Raw genomic sequence first — 17,204 nt, forward strand, 5'->3', positions numbered from 1 at the left:
GGCACCACCACCGTCCCCGGGGCCACCACCTACCCCCGAGCCGCCAGCTGGCAGCCACTGGCCGGGTCCACCCCTGCCACGGAGACCTTGCCGGCAGGGACGACCGTGACGGGGACCTGGGCGTCGAGCAGCCCCCCGGCCTTGGCCACCACCTCCTGCCAGCCCCGATGTCAGTGGACGGAGTGGTTCGATGTGGACTACCCCAAGTCTGAGGAGGCCGGGGGGGACGTTGAGTCGTACGACAAGATCAGGAGCGCAGGAGGGGCCGTTTGCGAGCAGCCTGTGGACATCGAGTGCCAGGCCGAGAACTTCCCCGGCAGGAGCGCTGAGGAGCTGGGCCAGCGCGTGCGCTGCGACGTCGATTTTGGCCTGGTGTGCAGGAACGAAGAGCAGGTAGGCCTGTTCAAGATGTGCTACAACTACAGAATCCGCGTGCTCTGCTGCCGCCAGGACCCGTGCGCGGGGCCCACCCCCGGGACACAGACACTGGCCACTGCGCAGACCACAGGCGGCCCCTCCAGGGGGACCCCACAAACACACACGACGGGAGTAGGGGCCACAACAGGCACGGTCTCCGCCGGCCCCCCGTCCAGCCCACGCACAGAGACGCGCACGACCGCAGCAAGCATGTCGCCGGGAACCCTGGGAACGGCCACGACGGCGGCCGCCCCCAGCCAGAGCACGGCTGGCTGTCAGCCCCAGTGTGAGTGGACAGACTGGTTTGACGTGGACTTCCCAACCTCAGGAGTCGAGGGTGGGGACCTGGAAACCTTGGACAACATCAGGGCCGCCGGGGGCGCGCTGTGTGAGAGGCCCCAGAAGATTGAGTGTCGCGCGGAGAACTACCCCGAGGTCAGCATTGACCAGATCGGACAGGTGCTCAGCTGTGACCTGCACACGGGGCTGGTCTGCAAGAATCAGGACCAGAAGGGGCCTTTCAACATGTGCTTCAACTACAATATCCGTGTGCTCTGCTGTCGCCCGAACCCGCACTGCCCCAGCACCCCCGCCCCTGGGGGCTCCACATCTCTGGGGAAAGAAGCCACAACCAGAGCGTCCACCCAGACCCATGTCTCCTCCCCTGGGACCAGCCAGGGGGTCCCTGTCTCCACCACCCAGACCCTTCCTTCCCCTGCCAGGACCACAGAGAGGGTCTCCAGCCCTGGTCCCTCTGCCTCCCCGGGGACCCCGACCACAGCCACCACCAAGCCCACCTCACCCCGTGCACCCAGCACGGTCCCCGAGGTGACCTCCAGACCGTGGACCTCCCCCGGGTCCCCGCCCAGCTCGGCCACCTTCGGGACCACGCTGCTCTCCACGCCCCCGCTGCTCAGCTCCGCCACGCACGGCCCGGCCACCTCGCCCTCCACGGGCTGCAGCCTACGGTGCACGTGGACAGATTGGTTCGACGAGGACTACCCCACGCCGGGCCTGGACGGCGGGGACTTCGAGACCTTCCCGGTGTTGCGCTCAGCGGGCCACGACTTCTGCCAGCGCCCTCAGGATATCCAGTGCCGCTCGGAAAGGGCGCCGCACGTGCGTCTGGAGGACCTGGGGCAGGTGGTGCAGTGTGACGTGAGCTTCGGGCTGGTGTGTCGCAACCGGGAGCAGCCGGGGCCTCTGCGCTACTGTGACAATTACCACGTGCGCCTGCTCTGCTGTGAGGTTGACGGTCGCTGCCCCAGCCCCACCGCCCCCGAGCCCACCACGCCCTCCCGGGGGACGCCTGTGCCCGAGACCACCAGCTCTGTGCCCGGCACCACCTTGGGTCTCTCCACGGCCGCCTCCAGGGCCACAGTGCCCACAGGCAAGACCGAGACATCCCCACCTGTGACCTCCAGCCACACACAGACCCCCACGTCCCCCATGGCCAAGTCCACGGCCTGTGAGCCCCGCTGTGCCTGGACAGACTGGCTGGACGAGAGCTACCCGATGCCGGGGGCCTCCGGTGGAGACTTCGAGACCTACACCAACCTCCGGGCCGCGGGCAAAGCCATCTGCCAGCAGCCGCGGGCACTGCAGTGCCGGGCGGAGGCGCAGCCAGAGACACCACTGGAGGAGCTGGGCCAGGTGGTTCGGTGTGGCCTGGAGGATGGCCTCGTGTGCCGCAACCAGGACCAGGCCGGCCCGTTTCACATGTGCCTCAACTACCAGGTGCGCGCGCTCTGCTGCGAGGGTGACGGCCGCTGCCCCAGCACCCTGGCCACCACGGCACTCAGCTCGCGGGGCACTAGCCCGGGTCCGACCCCCGTGCTGCCCACAAGCACCATGGTCCCCAGTCCTCCAGCCCCCAGCACCGGCCGGACCACGGCCACCGCCACGTGCCAGCCCACCTGCCGCTGGACCGACTGGCTGGACAGTGATCGGCCCCGGGCCGGCCGCTACGGGGGTGACATCGAGACCTACTACCACATCCGGGACGCGGGCGGTCAGCTCTGTGCGGAGCCCAAGGCCATCGAGTGCCAGGCTGTGCTCTACCCAGACGTGCCCTGGGAGCAGCTGGGTCAGGATGTGCGCTGTGACGTGAACTACGGACTCATCTGCAGGAACAACTGGCAGAAGGGGGGCCGCAGCTGCCTCAACTACCGCGTGCGGGTGCTGTGCTGTGACGGCCCCGGCCACTGCGTCACACAGCCCAGCACGGAGCCGGCCGCCACCAGCAGCTCCAGCACACGCCCGACTTCTTCAGGGGTCACTAGGCTGCAGACCACGGCGACCCTCCCGTATTCCCCCGAGACCACACTAGGTGTCATTGGTACCACCTCCCAGACTGGCCCGTCTTCTCCTGGGACCACCCGTGGGGTTTCTGTCCCCACCACCCAGATCTCTCCTTCCTCCCCCAGGACCACCCAGACGGGACCCTCTTCCCCTGGGACTACCCATGGGGTTCCTGTCTCAACCACCCAGATCTCTCCTTCCTTCCCCAGGACCACCCAGACGGGACCCTCTTCCCCTGGGACTACCCATGGGGTTCCTGTCTCAACCACCCAGATCTCTCCTTCCTCCCCAAGGACCACCCAGATAGGCCCGTCTTCCCCTGGGACCACCCATGGGGTCCCTGTCTCTACCACAAGCACCACCGTAGGCCCAACGTCATCGGGAGTCATTAGTCTGCGGACCACGACCACCCACCCCACCACCCCTGAGACCACACAGAGATACACTGTCTCAACCACCCAGATCTCTCCTTCCTCCCCCAGGACCACGCAGACAGGCCCGTCTTCCCTTGGGACCACCCATGGGGTTCCTGTCTCAACCACCCAGATCTCTCCTTCTTTCTCCAGGACCACCCGGACGGGACCCTCTTCCCCTGGGACTACCCATGGGGTTCCTGTCTCAACCACCCAGATCTCTCCTTCCTTCCCCAGGACCACCCAGACGGGACCCTCTTCCGCTGGTACCACCCATGGGGTTCCTGTCTCAACCACCCAGATCTCTCCTTCCTTCCCCAGGACCACCCAGACGGGACCCTCTTCCGCTGGGACCACCCATGGGGTGCCTGTCTCAACCACCCAGATCTCTCCTTCCTCCCCAAGGACCACCCAGATAGGCCCGTCTTCTCCTGGGACCACCAATGGGGTCCCTGTCTCTACCACCAGCACCAGCGTAGGCCCAACGTCATCGGGAGTCATTAGTCTGCGGACCACGACCACCCACCCCACCACCCCTGAGACCACACAGAGATACACTGTCTCAACCACCCAGATCTCTCCTTCCTCCCCCAGGACCACGCAGACAGGCCCGTCTTCCCTTGGGACCACCCATGGGGTTCCTGTCTCAACCACCCAGATCTCTCCTTCTTTCTCCAGGACCACCCGGACGGGACCCTCTTCCCCTGGGACTACCCATGGGGTTCCTGTCTCAACCACCCAGATCTCTCCTTCCTTCCCCAGGACCACCCAGACAGGCCCGTCTTCCCCTGGGACCACCCATGGGGTTCCTGTCTCAACCACCCAGATCTCTCCTTCCTTCCCCAGGACCACCCAGACGGGACCCTCTTCCGCTGGTACCACCCATGGGGTTCCTGTCTCAACCACCCAGATCTCTCCTTCCTTCCCCAGGACCACCCAGACGGGACCCTCTTCCGCTGGGACCACCCATGGGGCTCCTGTCTCAACCACCCAGATCTCTCCTTCCTCCCCAAGGACCACCCAGACGGGACCCTCTTCCGCTGGGACCACCCATGGGGCTCCTGTCTCAACCACCCAGATCTCTCCTTCCTTCCCCAGGACCACCCAGACGGGACCCTCTTCCCCTGGGACTACCCATGGGGTTCTTGTCTCCACTACCCAGATCTCTCCTTTCTTCCCCAGGACCACCCAGACAGGACCCTCTTCCGCTGGGACCACCCATGGGGTTCCTGTCTCAACCACCCAGATCTCTCCTTCCTCCCCAAGGACCACCCAGACGGGACCCTCTTCCGCTGGGACCACCCATGGGGTGCCTGTCTCAACCACCCAGATCTCTCCTTCCTCCCCAAGGACCACCCAGATAGGCCCGTCTTCCCCTGGGACCACCCATGGGGTCCCTGTCTCTACCACAAGCACCAGCGTAGGCCCAACGTCATCGGGAGTCATTAGGCTGCGGACCATGACCACCCACCCCACCACCCCTGAGACCACACAGAGATACACTGTCTCCACCACCCAGATCTCTCCTTCCTCCCCCAGGACCACCCAGACAGGCCCGTCTTCTCCTGGGACCACCCATGGGGTTCCTGTCTCAACCACCCAGATCTCTCCTTCCTTCTCCAGGACCACCCAGACAGGCCCGTCTTCCCCTGGGACCACCCATGGGGTTCCTGTCTCAACCACCCAGATCTCTCCTTCCTTCCCCAGGACCACCCAGACGGGACCCTCTTCCGCTGGTACCACCCATGGGGTTCCTGTCTCAACCACCCAGATCTCTCCTTCCTTCCCCAGGACCACCCAGACGGGACCCTCTTCCCCTGGGACTACCCATGGGGTTCTTGTCTCCACTACCCAGATCTCTCCTTCCTCCCCCAGGACCACCCAGACGGGACCCTCTTCCGCTGGGACTACCCATGGGGTTCCTGTCTCAACCACCCAGATCTCTCCTTCCTTCCCCAGGCACACCCAGACGGGAACCTCTTCCCCTGGTACCACCCATGGGGTTCCTGTCTCAACCACCCAGATCTCTCCTTCCTCCCCAAGGACCACCCAGACAGGACCCTCTTCCGCTGGGACCACCCATGGGGTTCCTGTCTCAACCACCCAGATCTCTCCTTCCTTCCCCAGGACCACCCAGACGGGACCCTCTTCCGCTGGTACCACCCATGGGGTTCCTGTCTCAACCACCCAGATCTCTCCTTCCTTCCCCAGGACCACCCAGACGGGACCCTCTTCCCCTGGGACTACCCATGGGGTTCCTGTCTCAACCACCCAGATCTCTCCTTCCTCCCCCAGGACCACCCAGATGGGACCCTCTTCCACTGGGACCACCCATGGGGTTCCTGTCTCAACCACCCAGATCTCTCCTTCCTTCCCCAGGACCACCCAGACGGGACCCTCTTCCCCTGGGACTACCCATGGGGTTCCTGTCTCAACCACCCAGATCTCTCCTTCCTCCCCCAGGACCACCCAGACGGGACCCTCTTCCGCTGGGACCACCCATGGGGTGCCTGTCTCAACCACCCAGATCTCTCCTTCCTCCCCAAGGACCACACAGACAGGCCCGTCTTCTCCTGGGACCACCCATGGGGTCCCTGTCTCTACCACCAGCACCAGCGTAGGCCCAACGTCATCGGGAGTCATTAGTCTGCGGACCACGACCACCCACCCCACCTCCCCTGAGACCACACAGAGATACACTGTCTCAACCACCCAGATCTCTCCTTCCTCCCCCAGGACCACGCAGACAGGCCCGTCTTCCCTTGGGACCACCCATGGGGTTCCTGTCTCAACCACCCAGATCTCTCCTTCTTTCTCCAGGACCACCCGGACGGGACCCTCTTCCCCTGGGACTACCCATGGGGTTCCTGTCTCAACCACCCAGATCTCTCCTTCCTTCCCCAGGACCACCCGGACAGGCCCGTCTTCCCCTGGGACCACCCATGGGGTTCCTGTCTCAACCACCCAGATCTCTCCTTCCTTCCCCAGGACCACCCAGACGGGACCCTCTTCCGCTGGTACCACCCATGGGGTTCCTGTCTCAACCACCCAGATCTCTCCTTCCTTCCCCAGGACCACCCAGACGGGACCCTCTTCCGCTGGGACCACCCATGGGGCTCCTGTCTCAACCACCCAGATCTCTCCTTCCTCCCCAAGGACCACCCAGACGGGACCCTCTTCCGCTGGGACCACCCATGGGGTGCCTGTCTCAACCACCCAGATCTCTCCTTCCTTCCCCAGGACCACCCAGACGGGACCCTCTTCCCCTGGGACTACCCATGGGGTTCTTGTCTCCACTACCCAGATCTCTCCTTCCTTCCCCAGGACCACCCAGACGGGACCCTCTTCCGCTGGGACCACCCATGGGGTTCCTGTCTCAACCACCCAGATCTCTCCTTCCTCCCCAAGGACCACCCAGACGGGACCCTCTTCCGCTGGGACCACCCATGGGGTGCCTGTCTCAACCACCCAGATCTCTCCTTCCTCCCCAAGGACCACCCAGATAGGCCCGTCTTCCCCTGGGACCACCCATGGGGTCCCTGTCTCTACCACAAGCACCAGCGTAGGCCCAACGTCATCGGGAGTCATTAGGCTGCGGACCATGACCACCCACCCCACCACCCCTGAGACCACACAGAGATACACTGTCTCCACCACCCAGATCTCTCCTTCCTTCCCCAGGACCACCCAGACGGGACCCTCTTCCGCTGGTACCACCCATGGGGTTCCTGTCTCAACCACCCAGATCTCTCCTTCCTCCCCAAGGACCACCCAGACAGGACCCTCTTCCGCTGGGACCACCCATGGGGTTCCTGTCTCAACCACCCAGATCTCTCCTTCCTTCCCCAGGACCACCCAGACGGGACCCTCTTCCGCTGGTACCACCCATGGGGTTCCTGTCTCAACCACCCAGATCTCTCCTTCCTTCCCCAGGACCACCCAGACGGGACCCTCTTCCCCTGGGACTACCCATGGGGTTCTTGTCTCCACTACCCAGATCTCTCCTTCCTCCCCCAGGACCACCCAGACGGGACCCTCTTCCGCTGGGACTACCCATGGGGTTCCTGTCTCAACCACCCAGATCTCTCCTTCCTTCCCCAGGACCACCCAGACGGGACCCTCTTCCCCTGGTACCACCCATGGGGTTCCTGTCTCAACCACCCAGATCTCTCCTTCCTCCCCAAGGACCACCCAGACAGGACCCTCTTCCGCTGGGACCACCCATGGGGTTCCTGTCTCAACCACCCAGATCTCTCCTTCCTTCCCCAGGACCACCCAGACGGGACCCTCTTCCGCTGGTACCACCCATGGGGTTCCTGTCTCAACCACCCAGATCTCTCCTTCCTTCCCCAGGACCACCCAGACGGGACCCTCTTCCCCTGGCACTACCCATGGGGTTCCTGTCTCAACCACCCAGATCTCTCCTTCCTCCCCCAGGACCACCCAGACGGGACCCTCTTCCGCTGGGACCACCCATGGGGTTCCTGTCTCAACCACCCAGATCTCTCCTTCCTTCCCCAGGACCACCCAGACGGGACCCTCTTCCCCTGGGACTACCCATGGGGTTCCTGTCTCAACCACCCTGATCTCTCCTTCCTCCCCCAGGACCACCCAGACGGGACCCTCTTCCCCTGGGACTACCCATGGGGTGCCTGTCTCAACCACCCAGATCTCTCCTTCCTTCCCCAGGACCACCCAGACGGGACCCTCTTCCCCTGGTACCACCCATGGGGTTCCTGTCTCAACCACCCAGATCTCTCCTTCCTCCCCAAGGACCACCCAGACAGGACCCTCTTCCGCTGGGACTACCCATGGGGTTCCTGTCTCAACCACCCAGATCTCTCCTTCCTTCCCCAGGACCACCCAGACGGGACCCTCTTCCGCTGGTACCACCCATGGGGTTCCTGTCTCAACCACCCAGATCTCTCCTTCCTTCCCCAGGACCACCCAGACGGGACCCTCTTCCCCTGGGACTACCCATGGGGTTCCTGTCTCAACCACCCAGATCTCTCCTTCCTCCCCCAGGACCACCCAGACGGGACCCTCTTCCCCTGGGACTACCCATGGGGTGCCTGTCTCAACCACCCAGATCTCTCCTTCCTCCCCAAGGACCACTCAGACAGGCCCGTCTTCTCCTGGGACCACCCATGGGGTCCCTGTCTCTACCACCAGCACCAGCGTAGGCCCAACGTCATCGGGAGTCATTAGGCTGCGGACCACGACCACCCACCCCACCTCCCCTGAGACCACACAGAGATACACTGTCTCCACCACCCAGATCTCTCCTTCCTCCCCCAAGACCACCCAGACAGGCCCGTCTTCCCCTGGGACTACCCATGGGGTTCCTGTCTCAACCACCCAGATCTCTCCTTCTTTCTCCAGGACCACCCGGACGGGACCCTCTTCCCCTGGGACCACCCATGGGGTTCCCGTCTCCACCACCCAGATCTCTCCTTCCTCCCCAAGGACCACCCAGACAGGACCCTCTTTCCCTAGGACCACGCATGGGGTTTTTGTCTCCACCACCCAGACCCTTCCTTCCCCTGCCAGGACCACAGAGAGGGTCTCCAGCCCTGGTCCCTCTGCCTCCCCGGGGACCCCGACCACAGCCACCACCAAGCCCACCTCATCCCGTGCACCCAGCACGGTCCCCGAGGTGACCTCCAGACCGTGGACCTCCCCCGGGTCCCCGCCCAGCTCGGCCACCTTCGGGACCACGCTGCTCTCCACGCCCCCGCTGCTCAGCTCCGCCACGCACGGCCCGGCCACCTCGCCCTCCACGGGCTGCAGCATACGGTGCACGTGGACAGATTGGTTCGACGAGGACTACCCCATCCCAGGCCTGGACGGCGGGGACTTCGAGACCTTTCCGGTGATCCGCTCAGCGGGCCACGACTTCTGCCAGCGCCCTCAGGATATCCAGTGCCGCTCGGAAAGGGCGCCGCACGCGCGTCTGGAGGACCTGGGGCAGGTGGTGCAGTGTGACGTGAGCTTCGGGCTGGTGTGTCGCAACCGGGAGCAGCCGGGGCCTCTGCGCTACTGTGACAATTACCACGTGCGCCTGCTCTGCTGTGAGGTCGACGGCCACTGCCCCAGCCCCACCGCCCCCGAGCCCACCACGCCCTCCCGGGGGACGCCTGTGCCCGAGACCACCAGCTCTGTGCCCGGCACCACCTTGGGCCTCTCCACGGCCGCCTCCAGGGCCTCGGCACCCCGCACCTCGCGGCCAGTGACAGTGAGCACCTCGCCTATGTCCGTTCTCACCACGCCGGGGCCGCCTGTGTCTTCCAGAGGGAACTTCACCACCCGCTGCTTCTGCCGGGCGCTGGGGCAGCTCTTCTCCCCTGGTGAGTGCAGGAGCCGCATCCCCCCTACCCCGCCCCGGGCACTCCGTTGCTCAGACTTGTGAGTCCACCCTGTGCCTCCTGAGCTCTCCGGAGCTGAGCCTGCTGTGTCGTCTTGGTGACTGTCTCCTCACAGGGGACATCGTGTACAACAAGACGGACAGCGCGGGCTGCTCCTTCTACGCCGTCTGCAACCACCACTGTGACATTGACCGCTTCCAGGGTGCCTGCCCTACTTCCCCGCCCACGGAGGCCTCCTCCACCCCCGCGGCCTCGCCCTCCCAGCCTCAGGGCTGTGACCTCATCGTCCCTCCCCGACAGGTGCGCCTCCTGCCAGTGGCCCAGCTGGCCGGGTCCTTGTGGCCCCCCGAGCTCTCTCCGGGTAGCTCTGGCTGGAGAGTGGCACTCGGGGTCGAGACCGGGACGGCACCGCGGGAGGCCGGGATGCAGGGCCGCCCCCCGGGCAGGGAGGGCTCTGGGGCCGTGGCAGGGCTGTGGGGCAGGTTCCATGGTCCCAGCCAGTGAGCCCTGCGCCCTTCTCTCCCAGGTGAACGAGTCCTGGACCCTGCCAGACTGCACAGTGGCTCGGTGTGAGGGCCACAACCACGTGGTCCTGCTGGGGCAGAGGCCGGTGGCCAGCATCCACTGCGTGAACGGACGCCCGCCGGTCAGAGTTTCGCAGGACAATGAGCCGTGTGACTTCCACTTTGAGTGCGAGTGTAAGTCGGGGCACGGTGAGGGCAGAGGGCACTGGGGGACTCGCCGGGGGCCACGGCCGTGGTGCACAGCGCCAGCCAGAGTCTGTGACACGCGCCACAGCCGGGGGACGGCCCAGGTTTGCGGAGCCCACGCACACGGCAGCCTCTGTGACTGGACGGGGGCCCTGGGTTGGGGGGCTGTGATCCCTGGGTTTCCTGAGTGTCCCTCCTGGAGCTTCCGGGGGAGCACTTCTGGCCCAGCCCCTGGATGGCGCGGGACTCGGGTTCCCAGAGGAAGCGAGGGCCACACCCGGGGGTCAAAACACCAGCAGGGACCGACTGTCCCTCGGGAGGCTGCAGGGCGGCCTTCCTGCCTTCCCAGCTTTGGGGCTCCAGGGTCCCAGGGCTTGTGGCCACTCTGCTCCTGCAGGGACACCTGTCTCTAGGTCACCCAAGATGGCATCGTCCTGACGTTCTTAACCTACTGACAGACATGAAGGTCTTTTCCCAGAGAGGGCTCGTTCCCAGGGTCTGGGTGGGGCTGGAGACGTGCCTTTGTGGCCACCCACTCCAGCCCCTTTCATAAAAAAGGCAAACGGGGCCCCGGGCGGCAGGGGCGCTCCCCTGAGGCGGCTGCTTGCCGTGGCGCCGGGTAAGGGACCGTCCACACCCCACAGGCTCCTGCAGCGGCTGGGGGGGCTCCCACTACACCACCTTCGACGGCACGACCTACTCCTTCGCGGACAACTGCACCCACGTGCTCATGAAGGAGATCCGCCCGCGCTACGGAAACCTCAGCATCTCCATGAACGGCTACTACTGCGGGGCCGCCGCCGCCCCCGCCCCCTGCCCCCGTGCCCTCAGCGTCCACTACAAGTCCATGGAGGTCATCCTCACCACCCGCACCGGCGCCCGCGGGCAGGAGCAGAGCCTGGTGAGCGGCCCTGGCCCGGCATCACCAGGGAGGGCCTGCGGGCGCCGAGGGCAGCTCCCGGGGGCCCCTCAGGCAGGGCCAAGGGCACGCAGGATGCCTCGGGGACCCCAACGTGGCCGACTGGGACCCCAGGCTCCCAGGGGAGCGTCTGCCCTTCGGGGGAGGGGTGCCAAGGACTCGGGGCTCCAGCACCCCTCACAGATCCCCCAACATGTCCCCAGATCCTGTTCGACCAAATGCAAGTGGGCTCGGGCTTCAGCAAGGACGGCGTGAGTGTGTCGGAGACGGGCACGACCACGATGACCGTCGACATCGCCGCGGCCGGTGTGAGCATCACCTTCGACGGGCAGGTCTTCCACATCCAGCTGTCCTACAGCCATTTCAGCCACAACACCGAGGGCCAGTGCGGTGAGCGGGCGCTGGGGCGCCGGGGCCACCGCTGCCCAGCACGGGGGCGGGCAGGGGGCGCGGGGGAGCGGCGCCGGGGCCACCGCTGCCCAGCACGGGGGCGGGCAGGGGGCGCGGGGGAGCGGCGGAGGGGTGACTCCGCGGTCCTGCCGCCCAGGCACCTGCACCAACAGCCGGACGGACGACTGCCGCCGGCCGGACGGCACCACGGCCGCCACCTGCCAAGACATGGCCCACCACTGGCTGGTGCCCGAGAGCGGCCGGGAGGGCTGTGTGGCGCCTACCCGCCCGCCCCCGACGGCGGGGACCTCGCCCTCCGCGCCCGCCACGCCCGCCTCGTCCCCGTGCCCCCCCGCGCCCCTCTGCGAGCTGCTGCGGAGCCCGTGAGTCGCCCCCGAGGGTCTGGTGCGTGTGGGGTGCTGCCCGCCCGCGCCCCGGCCTCTGACCGCCCCTTCCCGCAGGCTCTTTGCGGAGTGCCGCGCCCTCATCCCCCCGGACCCGTTCGTCAGCGCCTGCGTCAGTGACGGCTGCCAGGCCGACGACCGCCGAGCGCCTTGCCGCAGCCTGGAGGCCTACGCGGCGCTCTGCCGTGCCCGGGGCGTGTGCAGCGACTGGCGCAATGCCACCCGCGGGCTGTGCGGTGAGTCGGGCCGGCCCCGGGGGCTTTGGCCCCCTCGGCCCACCTGACTCCAGTCTCTGTGTCCGCAGACGTCACCTGCCCGCCCGACAAGGTGTACCGGCCGTGTGGCCCTGCACAGCCCGCGACCTGCGACTCCAGGTAAAGCCTGCCTGAGGGTCTGGGCCAGACCAGGAGGGCGTGCGGACCCCCAGCCTCAGGACCCTGGGGCTTTCTGCCCCGTCCCCGCCCCCCCCAACTCCGGGCCCTGGGCAGCGGGTCAGCCGCAGTCCTCTGCCATGCCCTCTGCCCTTCCCCCTCAGACGGCCACTTGCACAGATCGAGGGTCCCAGGTCCGCCCACCTTCTTTTGCAGGAGCCAGAGCGGAGGGGGCAAGGGGCTGGCGGAAGGCTGCTTTTGCCCCGACGGGCTCACCCTCTTCAACACGCACACGGACGTCTGCGTGCGCGCCTGCGGTGAGCGCCGGCCACGGAGGCCCCACGGAGCCGCCGCAGAGTGGGGGGCAGGCGGCCGGGGTGGGGGAGGCCCGAGCCCGGAGCCATCCCTTCCCGGGTGTTCACACTCCCGGCCTGTGCCCAGCCTCAGGGGGCTGTTTGGCCTCGACATGGGGCTCTTGGCAGGAAGAAGAGCCTGGCCGGGGGTGGGGTGGCCAGGCCTGCAAGGACGGGTCCCAGGGCCCGTGGCCTCTGCCCGCTGGGTCTGGGACCCCAGCATGCCCACTGACCCCCTTTCTTCTTCCCTTCCAGCCTGTGTGGGACCAGATGGGTTTCCCAAATCCGTGAGTGTTCTGCCCCCTAGCCTGAGCAGAGGGAGGGAGGGCCCTACCTCTGGGCAGCCTGCTCTGCCCGGGCAGCCCCTGTGGGGGACTGGGGTGGGGTACCCCGGTGTGAGACACATCCCCATCACGGGGGCTGCGCCAGCAATGGCGGCTTGAGAGGGAGGCCGAGAGCTGACCAGGCCACGCTGAGGGCGGGAGCCTTCCCTGCTGCCGGATGTGGCCCCAAAGACCCCGGCCCAGTCCAGGAGTCTCCAGGGACCCCCACTGCTCTGTTCCAGCCTGGGGAGCGGTGGGTCAGCAACTGCCAGGCCTGCCTGTGTCACGAGGGCTCCATGTCAGTGCGGTGCGCCCCCGTACCGTGTGAGCCCCAGGAGCAGCCCCCACAGTGCGGACGGGCTGGCTTCGTGACCGAGACCAGGCCTCTGGCCAACAATCCCTGCTGTCTGGAGACGCTGTGCGGTGAGCCCGGGGCCCCCTCCCCGGCCGGAGGGTGACCAGGGGAGAAGGAGGGGCCTGCGGGGCCGAGGATGGGCTGCCGCCGACCTCCGGTGCGCCGTGGTACAGTGAGGGGACCCAGCGGGGACACAGAAGCCTCAAGCCCTGACACACCCCGACCCCCTCCCCCCACAGTCTGCAACACAACCACGTGTCCCCAGAGCCCACCCAGATGCAGGCCAGGAGAGGAGCTGATTCGCACCCAGAAGGAGGGTGACTGCTGCCCTACCTTCATCTGCCGTGAGTGCGGCTGGGAGCTGGGGACGGCGGGAGGGTTGGAGCCCTTCCTCCCCCGCGGCCGGGCGGGTGCTCAGGCCCCCTTTCCTTCCAGGGCCTCTGCTGTGTTACTACAACCAAACCGCCTTTGGGGTAAGGGCTCCGCAGCCGGGTGGCTGAGTGGGACGGGTGGCCGTGGCGGGGGGAGCAGGCGCGGCTCGGCCACAGGGGACCTCCACCCCCATCTGCACGGGCCGGCCCCGCCTGCACCCTCCTCCGGGACAGTGGAGAAGCGTGTGGGGGCTCCAGGCCCTTTCGAGCCACGTGGGGACACGGGGACAGCCCTGTATATCGAGCGCCTGGTGGACTGTTGGCTGCCCCTGAGAAGTTAGCTTCGGGTGTCCCAGGAGCTCCCTCGAGACAAGAGTGTTGGGGTGAGGCCGTGCCCTCCCAGCCCCTCCAGCTGGCCTGGGGTCCTGCCTCTGCCCTGGTCTGTGCTCAGCCGGGGCGCAAGCACAGTTCCATCTGGAGAGGAACGAACCCGCGCTCTGTAGGCCTCCCCTTCCCCTAGCCCAGCAGCAGGGAGGGGTCCCGGCCCCCGGCCCCCGGCCCCCCCCCACTGTCTCAGTTCACCTCCACTCTCCCTGTCCACTGCAGATCGGGGCGACCTTCCCGTCGCTTACTCCCTGCCACACGTGCACCTGCCTGTCTGGGGACACCCAGGGCCCAACCGTGCAGTGTGAGGAGGTCACCTGTAACACTACCTGCTCCCCGGTAAGCCCTCCGGGGCACACCCAGCCCTGGGCAGGGACATGGCGTCGCAGGGCTGGGGGCTGCCAAGGAGGTCGCTGGGCTCTTAGGGTGTAGATGGGAGGGCAGGGGGGCTGGGGGGCAGGGCCGGGGGAACGGTCGGAACCCACCCGTCCCTCAGGGCTCCGAGTACCAGAAGGTGGGCGGACAGTGCTGTGGGGAGTGTGTGCAGACGGCCTGCCCCACGGAGGACGGCCAGCTGGTCCAGGTAAGACGGGGTTCGCTCTCAGCCCCTCAGCCCGGCACCCCTTCCCTTTGGCCCGTCTCTGCGAGCCTCCATGCCCCCTCCACTGCGTTGCAGCCCAGCGAGACCTGGGTCAACAGCCTGGTGGACAACTGCACCGAGTACCGCTGCGAGGTCAGGAATGGGCTCCACATGCTCATCGCGAGGGCCACGCCCTGCGCCAACATGTCCAGCTGCCAGGTGTGTCCTGCCGCTCGGCTGCCCCACGGCAGGGGCCCCGCCCGGCGCACCCCAGATCTGCGGCCGGAGCCCCCACCGTCTCGGAGGCCGCGCCCACAGCGCCTCCCCTGGGGGGCTCAGTCCTTCCCAGACCACCCCCCCCCGCAGGCACCCCGCCGCCTCGGAGGCCACGCCCACCCAGAGCCCCCACCCCGCCCCCAGCCCGCCCTCTCTCTGCCCCTCCCCCTCCAGGGCATCCTCAGGAAAACGGGCTGCTGCTTCTCCTGTGAGGAAGTGGGTAAGTCGAGGCTGGCCCACCTGCTCTCCGAGCCCCACGCTGCCCCTGGCCCCGGGGACCCCACCCTGAGCGCGGGGCTCGGCAGGGTGGCGTGGGGGCGTCCCCGGCCCTGGGTCCTCAGAGGTGCCTCCGCCTTTCTCTGTCCGCCCAGACAAGTGCCAGGTCCACGTCAACAGGACCGTCCTGACACACCAGGGCTGCGCCACCCAGGCCCCGGTCAACGTCACGTTCTGCGGGGGCTCATGTCCCGGACTGTCCAAGTGAGCGAGCCCTGGCCCCTTCTGGACGCCCCTCCCCGCCCCACACTGCCCGGGCTTCGGGCAGGTGGGAGCAGTGGGCGAGGAGAGCAGGGGACGGCGGGGGGCTCGCTCAAGCCCGGGGTGGGCTCCTCCCGGGGGCGGAGGGTCCTGCCCGGGTCAGCAAGTGCCACGCGTGGTTCCAAGACAAGACGGAGCCTGGCGGGGGCAGGTGGGAGCTCAGTGAGCCCGAGCCCCAGGCCAGGTCAGTCACGCCCCTAGTGCTCCGAGGATGAGCTCGGAGCTGCCCGGAGCAGGTGGGGGCCATCGGCTCTAGCCCCACCCCGGGAAGCCAGGAGCTTGGGGGCTGGGGCGGGACCAGGGGGTCCTGACGGCGGCCGTGTGCCTGTAGGTACTCCGCGGAGGCCCAGGCGATGGAACGCCAGTGCACCTGCTGCAGGGAGACGGAAGCTCACGAGGAGGTCGTGACCCTGCGGTGCCCCGACGGGACGGCCGTCCGCCGCACCTACACCCACGTGGACAAGTGCACTTGTGCCCCGGCCTGTGTCCACTCGCCCGAGGCGCCCGAGGACAGCACCCCCATCCTCCTGACCTAGGGACCCACCACTGTCCGTTGCCATTCTGACCCCCTCCCGCCAGCCCCTCCCCAACCTGGAGCCGGGACACATACGGCCCAGCCACCGAGAGCTCGGCCAGCCTGCTGCAGGGGCCCGGGCACACCGGCCACCTGGGCGCTCACGGGACCTGTGCCTTGGGGGTGAGCCCGGAGGGTGACGGCACAGTGAGGACCTGCTTGACCGGAGCTCTGGGAGGGGGCCTTGCCCTCAGAGCCCCTCCAGCACGTCTTGGCCGCTGTCTGGCCGTCAGGACCTGCCCCTCACCGGAGACGAGTGTCCGCACCGCCCGGACTCCCCCTCCTTCGTGCCAGGAGGATGTCTGGAGCCCCCGTGCCGCCCGCTGCAGCACGTTCCTGCTGGCCACCTCCTGCCGCGGGATGTGGGCTGGGGCTTGTCCAGTGGCCGCCGGCTGCCTCTGGGGGACAGCGTCAGCTCCAGCGTCAGGTCGGAGGCTGGCTGTCCATGCCCACGTCTGAACCTGGGCCTGGGGTGACCATGGCTGCTGGGAGGCAGGCCAGGGAGGGGTCGGCGCTCCCCAGCACTCCCTCCGCCCACCCTGTCCCCGTCCTGCAAATAAACACTGAGCATCGGGTACACTCCTTGGTCCTGGTGTCTTTTCTGCCCACGGAGTCCCCTGGGCTTCTCCTCCGTCAGGCTGCAGCACCCCCAGGGCCTGGGTGTCCCTCCCCCCAGGAGTGACAGGTGGGATGAGCGGCCCGGAGGCCCTCAGGGTCCGTCTCAGGCTGTGGGGCACTGGCTGAGGCCGGGGATGAGCCCGGGGCTCGGAAACGACCCTCTCCATGATTTCGCATGCAGGGATTTCTCAGGAAGCTGGTTCACGGACGTGGAAAGTCTGGGGACCCCATGGGAGGCATGACCACGGCCCAGCGTGTCCGTGCAGGGAGCCGCTGCCTCACAGGCTGGGGGCGCACGGGGAGGGGGGCACCCTGTGCCGCTCGGGCCCCGGGGAGGCTGTCGGCTGCCGCCACCCCTGCTCTCCCCGCCGTGGCTCACACACTGAATTTTCTGCAGGGCACTCGTCCCCCCTCAGCTCGCTCACTCTGGCCGCCTTTTCTCATCTCCCCCAAGGGCGGGGATTTCTCGCCAGAGAGCTCTACGCACACGTGCTGGGAGCAGGAAGAAATGGGGAGCAGGTGTGGGGTGTGGCCGACAGGACC

The 17,204-nt window shown here is 67.3% G+C and overlaps 1 protein-coding gene across 1 annotated transcript in view; it reads left to right on the forward strand.

Annotated features, from left to right (window-relative positions):
• MUC5B (mucin 5B, oligomeric mucus/gel-forming) overlaps positions 1-16,037 on the forward strand; it is a 31,053-nt gene extending 15,016 nt beyond the window's left edge. Inside the window, 21 exon segments of the mRNA XM_044260352.1 lie at positions 65-2,755; positions 7,885-8,017; positions 8,682-9,478; positions 9,612-9,796; positions 10,023-10,194; positions 10,803-11,107; positions 11,329-11,515; positions 11,673-11,898; positions 11,977-12,155; positions 12,224-12,293; positions 12,507-12,607; positions 12,899-12,930; positions 13,209-13,389; positions 13,561-13,665; positions 13,757-13,794; positions 14,299-14,415; positions 14,573-14,659; positions 14,753-14,875; positions 15,107-15,152; positions 15,304-15,412; positions 15,801-16,037. Of these exon segments, the coding sequence (XP_044116287.1) occupies positions 65-2,755; positions 7,885-8,017; positions 8,682-9,478; positions 9,612-9,796; positions 10,023-10,194; positions 10,803-11,107; positions 11,329-11,515; positions 11,673-11,898; positions 11,977-12,155; positions 12,224-12,293; positions 12,507-12,607; positions 12,899-12,930; positions 13,209-13,389; positions 13,561-13,665; positions 13,757-13,794; positions 14,299-14,415; positions 14,573-14,659; positions 14,753-14,875; positions 15,107-15,152; positions 15,304-15,412; positions 15,801-16,005 (6,089 nt within the window). The 3' untranslated portion in view covers positions 16,006-16,037.
• Positions 16,038-17,204: the final 1,167 nt, after the last annotated feature.

Source organism: Neovison vison, chromosome 7, assembly GCF_020171115.1.
Source record: "Neovison vison isolate M4711 chromosome 7, ASM_NN_V1, whole genome shotgun sequence".
In the NCBI taxonomy this organism is placed as follows: domain Eukaryota; kingdom Metazoa; phylum Chordata; class Mammalia; order Carnivora; family Mustelidae; genus Neogale; species Neogale vison.